Source organism: Nerophis lumbriciformis, linkage group LG29 (assembly GCF_033978685.3).
Source record: "Nerophis lumbriciformis linkage group LG29, RoL_Nlum_v2.1, whole genome shotgun sequence".
Lineage (NCBI taxonomy): Eukaryota > Metazoa > Chordata > Actinopteri > Syngnathiformes > Syngnathidae > Nerophis > Nerophis lumbriciformis.
Window position 1 is genome coordinate 35,362,023 of NC_084576.2, and position 16,601 is coordinate 35,378,623.

The 16,601-nt window shown below is 39.6% G+C and overlaps 1 protein-coding gene across 1 annotated transcript in view; it reads left to right on the forward strand.

Moving 5' to 3' along the window:
• Window positions 1–16,601, forward strand: part of LOC133572358 (uncharacterized) — a 35,100-nt gene that overhangs the window by 7,198 nt on the left and 11,301 nt on the right. Inside the window, exon 2 of the mRNA XM_061925295.1 lies at window positions 2,958–4,566. Coding sequence (XP_061781279.1) covers window positions 2,958–4,566 — 1,609 coding nt within the window. The remainder of the gene's footprint in view (window positions 1–2,957; window positions 4,567–16,601) is intronic.

Below are 16,601 nucleotides of genomic sequence, written 5' to 3' on the forward strand. Positions count from 1 at the left end.
AGTAGTGTAGTAGACCTAAGTATTCATTAAGTACCACCATAATGACAACATTACATACAGTAGTGTAGTAGACCTAAGTATTCATTAAGTACCACCATAATGACAACATTACATACAGTAGTGTAGTAGACCTAAGTATTCATTAAGTACCACCATAATGACAACATTAAATACAGTAGTGTAGTAGACCTAAGTATTCATTAAGTACCACCATAATGACAACATTAAACACAGTAGTGTAGTAGACCTAAGTATTCATTAAGTACCACCATAATGACAACATTAAATACAGTAGTGTAGTAGACCTAAGTATTCATTAAGTACCACCATAATGACAACATTACATACAGTAGTGTAGTAGACCTAAGTATTCATTAAGTACCACCATAATGACAACATTACATACAGTAGTGTAGTAGACCTAAGTATTCATTAAGTACCACCATAATGACAACATTAAATACAGTAGTGTAGTAGACCTAAGTATTCATTAAGTACCACCATAATGACAACATTAAACACAGTAGTGTAGTAGACCTAAGTATTCACTAAGTACCACCATAATGACAACATTAAACACAGTAGTGTAGTAGACCTAAGTATTCACTAAGTACCACCATAATGACAACATTAAATACAGTAGTGTAGTAGACCTAAGTATTCATTAAGTACCACCATAATGACAACATTACATACAGTAGTGTAGTAGACCTAAGTATTCATTAAGTACCACCATAATGACAACATTAAATACAGTAGTGTAGTAGACCTAAGTATTCATTAAGTACCACCATAATGACAACATTAAATACAGTAGTGTAGTAGACCTAAGTATTCATTAAGTACCACCATAATGACAACATTAAATACAGTAGTGTAGTAGACCTAAGTATTCATTAAGTACCACCATAATGACAACATTAAATACAGTAGTGTAGTAGACCTAAGTATTCATTAAGTACCACCATAATGACAACATTAAACACAGTAGTGTAGTAGACCTAAGTATTCATTAAGTACCACCATAATGACAACATGTGTAGTAGACCTAAGTATGTTAGTGTATTTTATCTGTGAACCACACAAGCTTATTTTATTCAGGACAAAATATTACAGAGGTGGTTGATAATGAATTAGTCCAAATGAAAATTAAATACTAGTCAAACTAAATGTAGGAAATGTTTGGAAGGAGTTGAGATTCAAAGAACACCAGAGATGAACTTTTATCTTTGAGTCATGGACATTACATATAAATCATACAGTAATTACTACAAATCAAAAGCATAGTAAATGTTGTATAAGTCACTGATAGTTCCATATCTAACATACTGTACTGTCACTGATAGTTCCATATCTAACATATTGTACTGTCACTGATAGTTCCATATCTAACATACTGTACTGTCACTGATAGTTCCATATCTAACATATTGTACTGTCACTGATAGTTCCATATCTAACATATTGTACTGTCACTGATAGTTCCATATCTAACATATTGTACTGTCACTGATAGTTCCATATCTAACATACTGTACTGTCACTGATAGTTCCATATCTAACATACTGTACTGTCACTGATAGTTCCATATCTAACATACTGTACTGTCACTGATAGTTCCATATCTAACATATTGTACTGTCACTGATAGTTCCATATCTAACATACTGTACTGTCACTGATAGTTCCATATCTAACATACTGTACTGTCACTGATAGTTCCATATCTAACATACTGTACTGTCACTGATAGTTCCATATCTAACATATTGTACTGTCACTGATAGTTCCATATCTAACATACTGTACTGTCACTGATAGTTCCATATCTAACATATTGTACTGTCACTGATAGTTCCATATCTAACATACTGTACTGTCACTGATAGTTCCATATCTAACATACTGTACTGTCACTGATAGTTCCATATCTAACATACTGTACTGTCACTGATAGTTCCATATCTAACATATTGTACTGTCACTGATAGTTCCATATCTAACATACTGTACTGTCACTGATAGTTCCATATCTAACATATTGTACTGTCACTGATAGTTCCATATCTAACATATTGTACTGTCACTGATAGTTCCATATCTAACATATTGTACTGTCACTGATAGTTCCATATGTAACATATTGTACTGTCACTGATAGTTCCATATCTAACATACTGTACTGTCACTGATAGTTCCATATCTAACATACTGTACTGTCACTGATAGTTCCATATCTAACATATTGTACTGTCACTGATAGTTCCATATCTAACATATTGTACTGTCACTGATAGTTCCATATGTAACATACTGTACTGTCACTGATAGTTCCATATCTAACATATTGTACTGTCACTGATAGTTCCATATCTAACATACTGTACTGTCACTGATAGTTCCATATCTAACATACTGTACTGTCACTGATAGTTCCATATCTAACATATTGTACTGTCACTGATAGTTCCATATCTAACATACTGTACTGTCACTGATAGTTCCATATCTAACATATTGTACTGTCACTGATAGTTCCATATCTAACATACTGTACTGAAGTGTGCAATAGTTTATATAAAACATATTTCAATCCAATCTTCCTTCTGCACAAATAAATCATTGTTGGAAATTGCATGCAAGGAAACGTCCATCCATCCATTTTCTACCACTTGTTACTTGATAGACACTTAAATAAATTGCCAGAAATAGCCAATTTGCTCAATTAACTCTAAGTTATTATTAATAATTAACGATATTTATATTTGTGGAAACATTGATCATCTTAATGACTTCTCACAATAAATATATATAGAAAAAGATAAATATCAATATGCAACACTTTATTTTGATATTTTCTCTAAGTGCACATTTTTCAAATTGAACATTTTCAAATGATGACTTCTAACCGCGTTGGTGACCCCTGTCATAGAGTATAATATCCTACATTTCATAGAGTATAACATCCTACATATCATAGAGTATAATATCCTACATATCATAGAGTATAACATCCTACATATCATAGAGTATAACATCCTACATATCATAGAGTATAACATCCTACATATCATAGAGTATAACATCCTACATATCATAGAGTATAATATCCTACATATCATAGAGTATAATATCCTACATATCATAGAGTATAACATCCTACATTTCATAGAGTATAACATCCTACATATCATAGAGTATAACATCCTACATATCATAGAGTATAACATCCTACATATCATAGAGTATAACATCCTACATATCATAGAGTATAACATCCTACATATCATAGAGTATAACATCCTACATATCATAGAGTATAACATCCTACATATCATAGAGTATAACATCCTACATATCATAGAGTATAACATCCTACATATCATAGAGTATAACATCCTACATATCATAGAGTATAACATCCTACATATCATAGAGTATAACATCCTACATATCATAGAGTATAACATCCTACATATCATAGAGTATAATATCCTACATATCATAGAGTATAACATCCTACATATCATAGAGTATAACATCCTACATATCATAGAGTATAACATCCTACATATCATAGAGTATAACATCCTACATATCATAGAGTATAACATCCTACATATCATAGAGTATAACATCCTACATATCATAGAGTATAACATCCTACATATCATAGAGTATAATATCCTACATATCATAGAGTATAACATCCTACATATCATAGAGTATAATATCCTACATATCATAGAGTATAACATCCTACATATCATAGAGTATAATATCCTACATATCATAGAGTATAACATCCTACATATCATAGAGTATAACATCCTACATATCATAGAGTATAACATCCTACATATCATAGAGTATAATATCCTACATATCATAGAGTATAACATCCTACATATCATAGAGTATAATATCCTACATATCATAGAGTATAACATCCTACATATCATAGAGTATAATATCCTACATATCATAGAGTATAACATCCTACATATCATAGAGTATAACATCCTACATATCATAGAGTATAACATCCTACATATCATAGAGTATAACATCCTACATATCATAGAGTATAATATCCTACATGTCATAGAGTATAACATCCTACATATCATAGAGTATAATATCCTACATATCATAGAGTATAACATCCTACATATCATAGAGTATAATATCCTACATATCATAGAGTATAATATCCTACATATCATAGAGTATAATATCCTACATATCATAGAGTATAACATCCTACATATCATAGAGTATAACATCCTACATATCATAGAGTATAACATCCTACATATCATAGAGTATAATATCCTACATATCATAGAGTATAACATCCTACATATCATAGAGTATAATATCCTACATATCATAGAGTATAACATCCTACAAATCATAGAGTATTATATCCTACATATCATAGAGTATAACATCCTACATATCATAGAGTATAACATCCTACATATCATAGAGTATAATATCCTACATATCATAGAGTATAATATCCTACATATCATAGAGTATAACATCCTACATATCATAGAGTATTATATCCTACATATCATAGAGTATAATATCCTACATATCATAGAGTATTATATCCTACATATCATAGAGTATAACATCCTACATATCATAGAGTATAATACCCTAACAATGGTGTACAAAGCACATGCAGTAATTCTAGTAAACAACATTGAAAAGAGATGATTAAAAAGAGAAAGTCATTATAATCTGAGAGGAAGTGACATCTTTAATCAATCATGTTTTACAAGAGTGACAATCAGAGGTTAGTTTACTTCATCAAAATATTGTCAATCTCTTTCTGTGTTCAAAAACAATGTCAATTTCTTTCTGAATTGAAAAACAACATACAATCATGAAGATTAAAAAAGATAGGATTGAGTGAAATGATTTCTTCACAATTGGTTTATTTGTAAAATGAAAATATGTCTTTGTCGTCGCCAACATTGAAGGTCAATTGTTGTATTTGTGAAAATATTGATCAGATATTAGATAAGATACTTTTTCAACTTCTTCCTGCCTATTTCCATTCTTAACTGACTATAATGTTCCATCCATCCATTTTCTAGCACTTGTCTCTTTATGGGGTCACGGGGGGTCGCTGGATCGGTGGAGGGAATACTTCGAAGACCTCCTCAATCCTACCAGCACGTCTTCCTATAAGGAAGCAGGGCCTGGGGAATCTGTGGTGGGCTCTCCTATTTCTGGGGCTGAGGTTGCCGAGGTAGTTAAAAAGCTCCTCGGTGGCAAGGCCCCGGGGGTAGATGAGATCCGCCCGGAGTTCCTTAAGGCTCTGGATGCTGTGGGGCTGTCTTGGTTGACAAGACTCTGCAACATCGCGTGGACATCGGGGGCGGTACCTCTGGATTGGCAGACCGGGGTGGTGGTTCCTCTCTTTAAGAAGGGGAACCGGAGGGTGTGTTCCAACTATCGTGGGATCACACTCCTCAGCCTTCCCGGTAAGGTCTATTCAGGTGTACTGGAGAGGAGGCTACGCCGGATAGTCGAACCTCGGATTCAGGAGGAACAGTGTGGTTTTCGTCCTGGTCGTGGAACTGTGGACCAGCTCTATACTCTCGGCAGGGTCCTTGAGGGTGCATGGGAGTTTGCCCAACCAGTCTACATGTGCTTTGTGGACTTGGAGAAGGCATTCGACCGTGTCCCTCGGGAAGTCCTGTGGGGAGTGCTCAGAGAGTATGGGGTAACGGACTGTCTTATTGTGGCAGTCCGCTCCCTGTATAATCAGTGTCAGAGTTTAATCCGCATTGCCGGCAGTAAGTCGGACACGTTTCCAGTGAGGGTTGGACTCCGCCAAGGCTGCCCTTTGTCACCCATTCTGTTCATAACCTTTATGGACAGAATTTCTAGGCGCAGTCAGGGCGTTGAGGGGATCTGGTTTGGTGGCTGCAGGATTAGGTCACTGCTATTTGCAGATGATGTGGTCCTGATGGCTTCCTCCGGCCAAGATCTTCAGCTCTCACTGGATCGGTTCGCAGCCGAGTGTGAAGCGACTGGGATGGGAATCAGCACCTCCAAGTCCGAATCCATGGTTCTCTCCCGGAAAAGGGTGTAGTGCCATTTCCGGGTTGGGGAGGAGATCTTGCCCCAAGTGGAGGAGTTCAAGTACTTCGGAGTCTTGTTCACGAGTGGGGGAAGAGTGGATCGTGAGATCGACAGGCGGATCGGTGCGGCGTCTTCAGTAATGCGGACGCTGTATCGATCCGTTGTGGTGAAGAAGGAGCTGAGCCGGAAGGCAAAGCTCTCGATTTACCGGTCGATCTACGTTCCCATCCTCACCTATGGTCATGAGCTTTGGGTCATGACCGAAAGGACAAGATCACGGGTACAAGCGGCCGAAATGGGTTTCCTCCGCCGAGTGGCGGGGCTCTCCCTTAGAGATAGGGTGAGAAGCTCTGTCATTCGGGGGGAGCTCAAAGTAAAGCCGCTGCTCCTCCACATGGAGAGGAGCCAGATGAGTTGGTTCGGGCATCTGGTCAGGATGCCACCCGAACGCCTCCCTAGGAAGGTGTTTAGGGCACGTCCGACCGGTAGGAGGCCACGGGGAAGACCCAGGACACGCTGGGAAGACTATCTCTCCCGGCTGGCCTGGGAACGCCTCGGGATCCCCCGGGAGGAGCTGGACCAAGTGGCTGGGGAGAGGGAAGTCTGGGCTTCCCTGCTTAAGCTGCTGCCCCCGCGACCCGACCTCGGATAAGCGGAAGAAGATGGATGGATGGATGGATGGGGGGTCGCTGGAGCCTATCTCAGCTGCATTGGGGCGGAAGGCGGGGTTCACCCTGGACATGTTGATGGTTTTATTTGCATTGTATTCCTTTGTTTGATATTTGATGAATGAAATAAAGAAATGAACTGAACTGAACATTACTATTGTTGCTTTGTTTATTCTTCTTACTTTGTTGGTATGAATGATTTGTTACCTGTGTTAACACCAGCGTGACATAACACCTGTACACTAATCCTTGGTATGAATGATTTGTTACCTGTGTTAACGCCAGTGTGACATAACACCTGTACACTAATCCTTGCAGTAAAGTATTGATCACTAATTGGGGAAGTGGGCTGGGATTAAATGAGGTTCTTCTTCCCTTTCAGTTGTCATGTTTACAAACCAGATATGTTTTATTTGTTGTTTACCTTTTCTGTGTCATTGCCTGAGTTCAATGACAAAGACAAAGAGAGAAACGTTTGCATATTTGACAGTTTCCATCAAAGCAATTCTATACTAGAAAAGAGAATGTTTCCTGGTGAACTGCTGGAATTCCAATGAACTCATCCATCCATCCATCCAGTTTCTACCGCTTGTCCCTTTTTGGGGTCGCGGGGGGTCGCTGGAGCCTATCTCAGCTGCATTGGGGCGGAAGGCGGGGTCCAATCAACTCAATGAGAACAAAATCAATAAAAGAGGGAATCTTTTATTCCAAAACCTTCTTTTCTTTACATTCAAACCTCTCTTCCACTGAAAAGAAGAGGACATTTATGTCACGGCTGCGCATCCCTGGAGGTTTGGGGTGAGGGTGGGGGGAGTGTTGTGTTACAAAACTGCAGGGCGGGGGGGGGGGGAGTGTTGTGTTACAAAAGGACAATCTGCGTCACCCGGAAGCTGCTCAGCTGCATGCTTTGCTTCACCAATCAGTAGACATGTTGGAGGGAATGTCAACTCAAGTGTAGAAGAAACTTTCACCAATAATAGTGAATGCCATCATATATGGCATTGTCTGCATGCAACATGACAACATTGTCAGCTCTTCATACTCATTTTCCACGCATGTTTTTCCCTTTCAAAATGAAAAGAAAATGTTTCTAACTTCCACAATTCCCCAAATTTCTCAAGCGATTCTGGACCATTCCAAAGTTGAAATGCTCCTTGCTAATGTTAGTCAATCTTATTTAATTTAATTTTGAGCTATATTTGCACATACACACCTCTGATTCCAATATGTTGGTGCTGTCGTTAACATGCTAGCATGCTAACACTAGCATGCTAGCTTCTTTTTAGCTATTTTTGCAGGTCTATGCCTCAGTCATACATTTTGATACTTGATGCATGCGTGCTGTTGCCATTAGCATCTTAGCTTTTTTTTTTTTTTAAATGTAGCTATTTTTCAAGGTGCAGTTGGACGGGAATTCAGGTAAACTGCGACAGTTTACCTGACACATGAAACGTGACGAATTGTGAGGGGTGCTCTATCCACTTTAGCTACTTAGAGTGGTGCTTTCCATCATTTTCAGCAGACTGCATTGCAAAATGACAAGCCCCACTCCCCCCTCCTCCTCTCGTGCAAGTTTAGCGTTTCAGTTTGGCTTTTCAGCATTCACACGCACATTCTACTGTAAAGTTTCTTCAGTTGAAATTGCATTTCCTATTTAGCTGAACTAACTCCTGTATTCTGGAAGCCTGTTTGACAGGAAATAGGAGGGACATTGCAGCAAATGCTTGCTCTCAAAAAGCAAACCTAACTAAAACTAGACTGTAAAATACCAAAGTGTAAATATATGACTGTACAAAGACAGGATCAGGCCACATAAAAAGATATCAGCTGTGTGCTGAAAAGGACTTTTCACTTGATGGAAACGTGACATGAATGTTGTCTGACACACGCTGATTGGTGGCCATGAATATTGGAGCCTGAGGCTGAAGTGCGTGTGCAGGAAGAACTTGATCTTTATTTACCTCACGTACTTTAACTCGATCTTTATTTACCTCACGTACAACATTCCTCTCTGCATTCAAACATCCTCTAAACATTCGGTCCCCAGGGGCCCAATGCATGGCTCATATATTCCACCCCAAGACCAGATTGGGGTCGTAGGCCAACGAAGCATCAACCACCTGTGGTGACGTGTCTGGCTCAAGCCCGGCTGGAGGAACCCTCTGGTCACTACACTAGAACACCATCTACCCTCTGGTTATTACACCAGATGACCATCTACCCTCTGGTTACTACACTAGAAGACCATCTACACTCTGGTTACTACACTAGAAGACCATCTACACTCTGGTTACTACACTAGAAGACCATCTACCCTCTGGTTACTACACTAGATGACCATCTACCCTCTGGTCACTACACCAGATGACCATCTACCCTCTGGTTACTACACTAGAAGACCATCTACCCTCTGGTTACTACACCAGATGACCATCTACCCTCTGGTTACTACACTAGATGACCATCTACCCTCTGATCACCACACCAGATGACCATCTACCCTCTGGTTACTACACTAGATGACCATCTACCCTCTGATCACCACACTAGAAGACCATCTACCCTCTGGTTACTACACTAGAATCATCAATCAATCAATCAATCTTTATTTATATAGCCCTAAATCACAAGTGTCTCAAAGGGCTGCACAAGCCACAACGACATCCTCGGTACAAAGCCCACATACGGGCAAGGAAAAACTCACCCCAGTGGGACGGAATTTAGGTATTTCACCATCTACGCTCCGTAATATCATCAAAGGGTTCAGAGAATCTGGAGAAATCACTGCACGATGACCATCTACCCTCTGCTTACTACACTAGAATCATCAATCAATCAATCAATCTTTATTTATATAGCCCTAAATCACAAGTGTCTCAAAGGGCTGCACAAGCCACAACGACATCCTCGGTACAAAGCCCACATACGGGCAAGGAAAAACTCACCCCAGTGGGACGTCGATGTGAATGACTATGAGAAACCTTGGAGAGGACCGCATATGTGGGTAACCCCCCCCCCCCCCTCTAGGGGGGGGGGGGTTACTAGAAAATCTAAATCTAAATCTACCCTCTGGTCACTACACCAGATGACCATCTACCCTCTGGTCACTACACTAAATGACCATATACCTTCTGGTTACTACACCAGATCAATCAATCAATCAATCTTTATTTATATAGCCCTAAATCACAAGTGTCTCAAAGGGCTGCACAAGCCACAACGACATCCTCGGTACAAAGCCCACATACGGGCAAGGAAAAACTCACCCCAGTGGGACGGAATTTAGGGATTTCACCATCTACGCTCCGTAATATCATCAAAGGGTTCAGAGAATCTGGAGAAATCACTGCACGATGACCATCTACCCTCTGCTTACTACACTAGATGACCATATACCTTCTGGTTACTACACCAGATGACCATCTACCCTCTGGTCACCACACTAGATGATCATATACCTTCTGGTTACTACAAACCCCGCTTCCATATGAGTTGGGAAATTGTGTTAGATGTAAATATAAACGGAATACAATGATTTGCAAATCATTTTCAAGCCATATTCAGTTGAATATGCTACAAAGACAACATATTTGATGTTCAAACTCATAAACATTTATTTTTTTTGCAATTAATCATTAACTTTAGAATTTGATGCCAGCAACACGTGACAAAGAAGTTGGGAAAGGTGGCAATAAATACTGATAAAGTTGAGGAATGCTCATCAAACACTTATTTGGAACATCCCACAGGTGTGCAGGCTAATTGGGAACAGGTGGGTGCCATGATTGGGTATAAAAGTAGATTCCATGAAATGCTCAGTCATTCACAAACAAGGATGGGGCGAGGGTCACCACTTTGTCAACAAATGCGTGAGCAAATCGTTGAACAGTTTAAGAAAAAACTTTCTCAAGCAGCTATTGCAAGGAATTTAGGGATTTCACCATCTACGCTCCGTAATATCATCAAAGGGTTCAGAGAATGTGGAGAAATCACTGCACGTAAGCAGCTAAGCCCGTGACCTTCCATCCCTCAGGCTGTACTGCATCAACAAGCGACATCAGTGTGTAAAGGATATCACCACATGGGTTCAGCAACACTTCAGAAACCCACTGTCAGTGACTACTGTTGGTCGCTACATCTGTAAGTGCAAGTTAAAACTCTCCTATGCAAGGCAAAAACCGTTTATCAACAACACCCAGAAACGCCGTCGGCTTCGCTGGGCCTGAGCTCATCTAAGATGGACTGATACAAAGTGGAAAAGTGTTCTGTGGTCTGACGAGTCCACATTTCAAATTGTTTTTGGAAACTGTGGACGTCGTGTCCTCCGGACCAAAGAGGAAAAGAACCATCCGGATTGTTATAGGCGCAAAGTTGAAAAGCCAGCATGTGTGATGGTATGGGGGTGTATTAGTGCCCAAGACATGGGTAACTTACACGTCTGTGAAGGCACCATTAATGCTGAAAGGTACATACAGCTTTTGGAGCAACATATGTTGCCATCCAAGCAACGTTACCATGGACGCCCCTGCTTATTTCAGCAAGACATTGCCAAGCCACGTGTTACATCAACGTGGCTTCATAGTAAAAGAGTGCGGGTACTAGACTGGCCTGCCTGTAGTCCAGACATTGAAAATGTGTGGCGCATTATGAAGCCTAAAATAGCAGAAGGGAGACCCCCGGACTGTTGAACAACTTAAGCTGTACATCAAGCAAGAATGGGAAAGAATTCCACCTGAGAAGCTTCAAAAATGTGTCTCCTCAGTTCCCAAACCTTTACTGAGTGTTGTTAAAAGGAAAGGTGATGTAACACAGTGGTGAACATGCCCTTTCCCAACTACTTTGGCACGTGTTGCAGCCATGAAATTCTAAGTTAATTATTTTTTGCAAAAAAAAACAACAAAGTTTATGAGTTTGAACATCAAATATGTTGTCTTTGTAGCATATTCAACTGAATATGGCTTGAAAATGATTCGCAAATCATTGTATTCCGTTTATATTTACATCTAACACAATTTCCCAACTCATATGGAAACGGGGTTTGTACACTAGTGTCAGGACGTGGACTTTGGTGTGGTTATTTTCCCGAGATGCAAGTGAACTTGGACCGGACATGGCGTGAAGGTAATGACATCTTTTATTTTTAACACTATAACTACAAAAAAAGAAGCAAACAAAAGGCGCGCACAATGGCAGAGAACAAACTTGACTAATGAAACAAAAGACTAGCACAAAGGCAATTAACTATGAACATGAAACAAAAACACTAACTGTGGCATTTTTAAACAGAACTTACTTGCGATGACATGAACAGGGCAGCATGGACTATGAAACAAGCAGCGTGAACTCAGCATGAAAGCGTAAACATGGCATGAAGCAGAGTGATGTCGCCAGAAAGACAGCCTGGCAACTGGAAGCTTAAACAATAGTGACATGATTAGTGACAGCAGATGCGTGACTCAAAATGTGAAAACATGAGACAGGTGCATGACATGAGGATGTGAACCAGGTGAAACTAATGGTTGCTATGGTGACAAAGCAAGGGAGTGAAAACAGGAACTAAAAAGTGTCCAAAAACCAAGCAAAACATACTAAACAAAACATGATCCCAGACATGACAACTAGATGAACATCTACCCTCTGGTTACTACACCAGTTGACCATCTACCCTCTGGTTACTACACCAGATGACCATCTACCCTCTGGTTACTACACCAGATGACCATCTACCCTCTGGTTACTATACCAGATGACCATTTACCCTCTGGTCACTGCACCAGATGACCATCTACCCTCTGGTCACTACACCAGATGACCATCTACCCTCTGGTTACTATACCAGATGACCATCTACCCTCTGGTTACTACACCAGATGACCATCTACCCTCTGGTTACTATACAAGATGACCATCTACCCTCTGGTCATTACACCAGATGACCATCTACCCTCTGGTTACTACACCAGATGACCATCTACCCTTTGATTACTATACAAGATGACCATCTACCCTCTGGTCACTACACCAGATGACCATCTACCCTCTGGTTACTATACCAGATGACCATCTACCCTCTGGTTACTACACCAGATGACCATCTACCCTCTGGTTACTATACAAGATGACCATCTAACCTCTGGTCACTACAGCAGATGACCATCTACCCTCTGGTTACTATACCAGATGACCATCTACCCTCTGGTTGCTACACCAGATGACCATCTACCCACTGGTTACTACACTAGATGACAATCTACCCTCTGGTTACTACACCAGATGACCATCTACCCTCTGGTTACTATACCAGATGACCATCTACCCTCCAGTTACTACACCAGATGACCATCTACCCTCTGGTCACTACACCAGATGACCATCTACCCTCTGGTTACTATACCAGATGACCATCTACCCTCTGGTTACTACACCAGATGACCATCTACCCTCTGGTTACTATACAAGATGACCATCTAACCTCTGGTCACTACAGCAGATGACCATCTACCCTCTGGTTACTATACCAGATGACCATCTACCCTCTGGTTGCTACACCAGATGACCATCTACCCACTGGTTACTACACTAGATGACAATCTACCCTCTGGTTACTACACCAGATGACCATCTACCCTCTGGTTACTACACCAGATGACCATCTACCCTCTGGTTACTATACCAGATGACCATCTACCCTCTGGTTACTATACCAGATGACCATCTACCCTCCAGTTACTACACCAGATGACCATCTACCCTCTGGTTACTATACCAGATGACCATGTACCCTCTGGTTACTACACCAGATGACCATCTACCCTCTGGTTACTACACCAGATGACCATCTACCCTCTGGTTACTACACTAGATGACCATCTACCCTCTGGTTACTACACTAGATGACCATCTACCCTCTAGTTACTACACCAGATGACAATCTACCCTCTGGTTACTACACCAGATGACCATCTACCCTCTGGTTACTACACTAGATGACCATCTACCCTCTGGTTACTACACTAGATGACCATCTACCCTCTAGTTACTACACCAGATGACAATCTACCCTCTGGTTACTACACCAGATGACCATCTACCCTCTGGTTACTACACCAGATGACCATCTACCCTCTGGTTACTACACTAGATGACCATCTACCCTCAGGTCGTTCCACTAGAAGACCATCTACCCTCTGGTTACTACACTAGATGACCATCTACCCTCTGGTTACTACATTAGATGACCATCTACCCTCTGGTTACTACATTAGATGACCATCTACCCTCTGGTTACTACACTAGATGACCATCTTCCCTCTGGTTACTACACTAGATGACCATCTACCCTCTGGTTACTACACTAGATGACCATCTACCCTCTGGTTACTACACTAGATGACCATCTACCCTCAGGTCGTTCCACTAGAAGACCATCTACCCTCTGGTTACTACACTAGATGACCATCTACCCTCTGGTTACTACATTAGATGACCATCTACCCTCTGGTTACTACATTAGATGACCATCTACCCTCTGGTTACTACACTAGATGACCATCTTCCCTCTGGTTACTACACTAGATGACCATCTACCCTCTGGTTACTACACCAGATGACCATCTACCCTCTGGTTACTACACTAGATGACCATCTACCCTCTGGTTACTACACTAGATGACCATCTACCCTCCTGAAGCAGCCCCAATTCCAGTGTCAATATCTACCACTTAGCTTAGATTAGAATCAATCCAGAATTGACCTTCAAATCAATCATTTTGATTGCACAGTAGTTAGTCATAATGACTGTGATTATGATTGGTCTGGACACTTCTCATGTGGTGTTTGTAGTCATGTGTGCAGGGGTGTTGCAACACATTCCAGGCCCCTTACACAAGACTCATTATTTGATTTTTCTTTACAAAAAGTTCCAACAAATTCAATACAAAGTGGCCAGAATAGGATTTTGAAAGAGCATATTCACTTCTACATGATTAGCTTCCCTTTACGTCATCTGATATTGATGCTGATTGAAGCCACCAGCCATGGCTTTGGATCTGAGATTACCATAAGGCCCCCCTTTCTTTAGCAGTTCTACTCGCTATGTTCGTGCTTGAGGCTTAACAGTAACTGGACGCCATGACACATTTCCCCAAACTACGGAACGGGCCAAGGATCAAATACATTATTTGTGCGTTAAAAAAAAATCTCAGTTAAAGGAACCTATACTTAACAAATTATTATTGTCTTAACTTTGACAGCCCTAATAAATACATCATTATTATTATGACTATATAATTATTGCATCTCCTTGTGGTTTAAGGGCAACTGCACTTTTTGGTGAATTTTGCCTAATGTTCACAATCATTGTGAAACATGTCGGATGGATTATTTAAATGCATTCTAAACATTTAAGTATATATGTCATGTAGTAACATTCATAATAACATGTAATATATACATGATGTAAGTATATATGTCATGTAGTAACATTCATAATAACATGTAATATATACATGATGTAAGTATATGTCATGTAGTAACATTCATAATAACATGTAATATATACATGATGTAAGTATATATGTCATGTAGTAACATTCATAATAACATGTAATATATACATGATGTAAGTATATATGTCATGTAGTAACATTCATAATAACATGTAATATATACATGATGTAAGTATATATGTCATGTAGTAACATTCATAATAACATGTAATATATACATGATGTAAGTATATATGTAGTATCTAATAACATTCATAATAACATGTAATATATACATGATGTAAGTATATGTCATGTAGTAACATTCATCATTACTAATTATAATGTGAAATATATATAAATAAATGACAAAGAAAAAGCTTCAATGAACTTTAATTAGCAGAAGGGGAGAGATGCCACCTGTGTACTCCATGAGTTTTCTTCAATTCAATTACATTTTTCACCTTCTTGATCAAAGTGCTACCATGTGGAGTCTTATTTGACTTGAAGTGTTAGTAAATGATAAGTGGTAGTAAAGTATACACCTGCCCTCCCATAGTCACCACAGTGCTTTAAAAGTGGAGCACATCAAGTTCAAGTTCAAGTTAAAGTACCACTGATAGTCACACACACACACTAGGTGTGGTGAAATGATTCTCTGAATTTGACCCATCACCCTTGATCACCCCCTGGGAGGTGAGGGGAGCAGTGAGCAGCAGCGGTGGCCGCGCCCGGGAATCATTTTTGGTGATTTAACCCCCAATTCCAAGCCTTGATGCTGAGTGCCAAGCAGGGAGGTAATGTTTATAGTCATGTTTATAGTCTTTGGTATGACTCGGCTGGGTTTTGAACCCCTGCAGGAACAAAAGAGCAGTTGTTTCACATCGTCACTTCCACATCGCAGAAGAAGAAATGACAAGACCAACTCAAATCAGGGTAATTGCCAATTAAGGCCAGTTCATACATTTCGAAAGCAGCTTCTTTAAAGGTCACTTTAATCAGGAGGGCAACGTGAAGAAAAACAGACCAAGGTGAGAAGCCCAGGAGGATGTCATAGGTCTGGTTAAAAAAAAAAATATATATATATATATATATATATATATATATATATATATATATATATATATATATATATATATATATATATATATATATATATATACATATTTATGGTAACACTTTAGTATGGGGAACACATATTCACCATTAATTTGTTGCTTATTAACGTGCAAATTAGTAACCAATTGGCTCTTAATTAGTAATTATTAAGTACTTATTAATGCTTTATTCTGCATGGCCTTATTATACAACCAGTAAGCCATTAACTAAGAGTCTTCC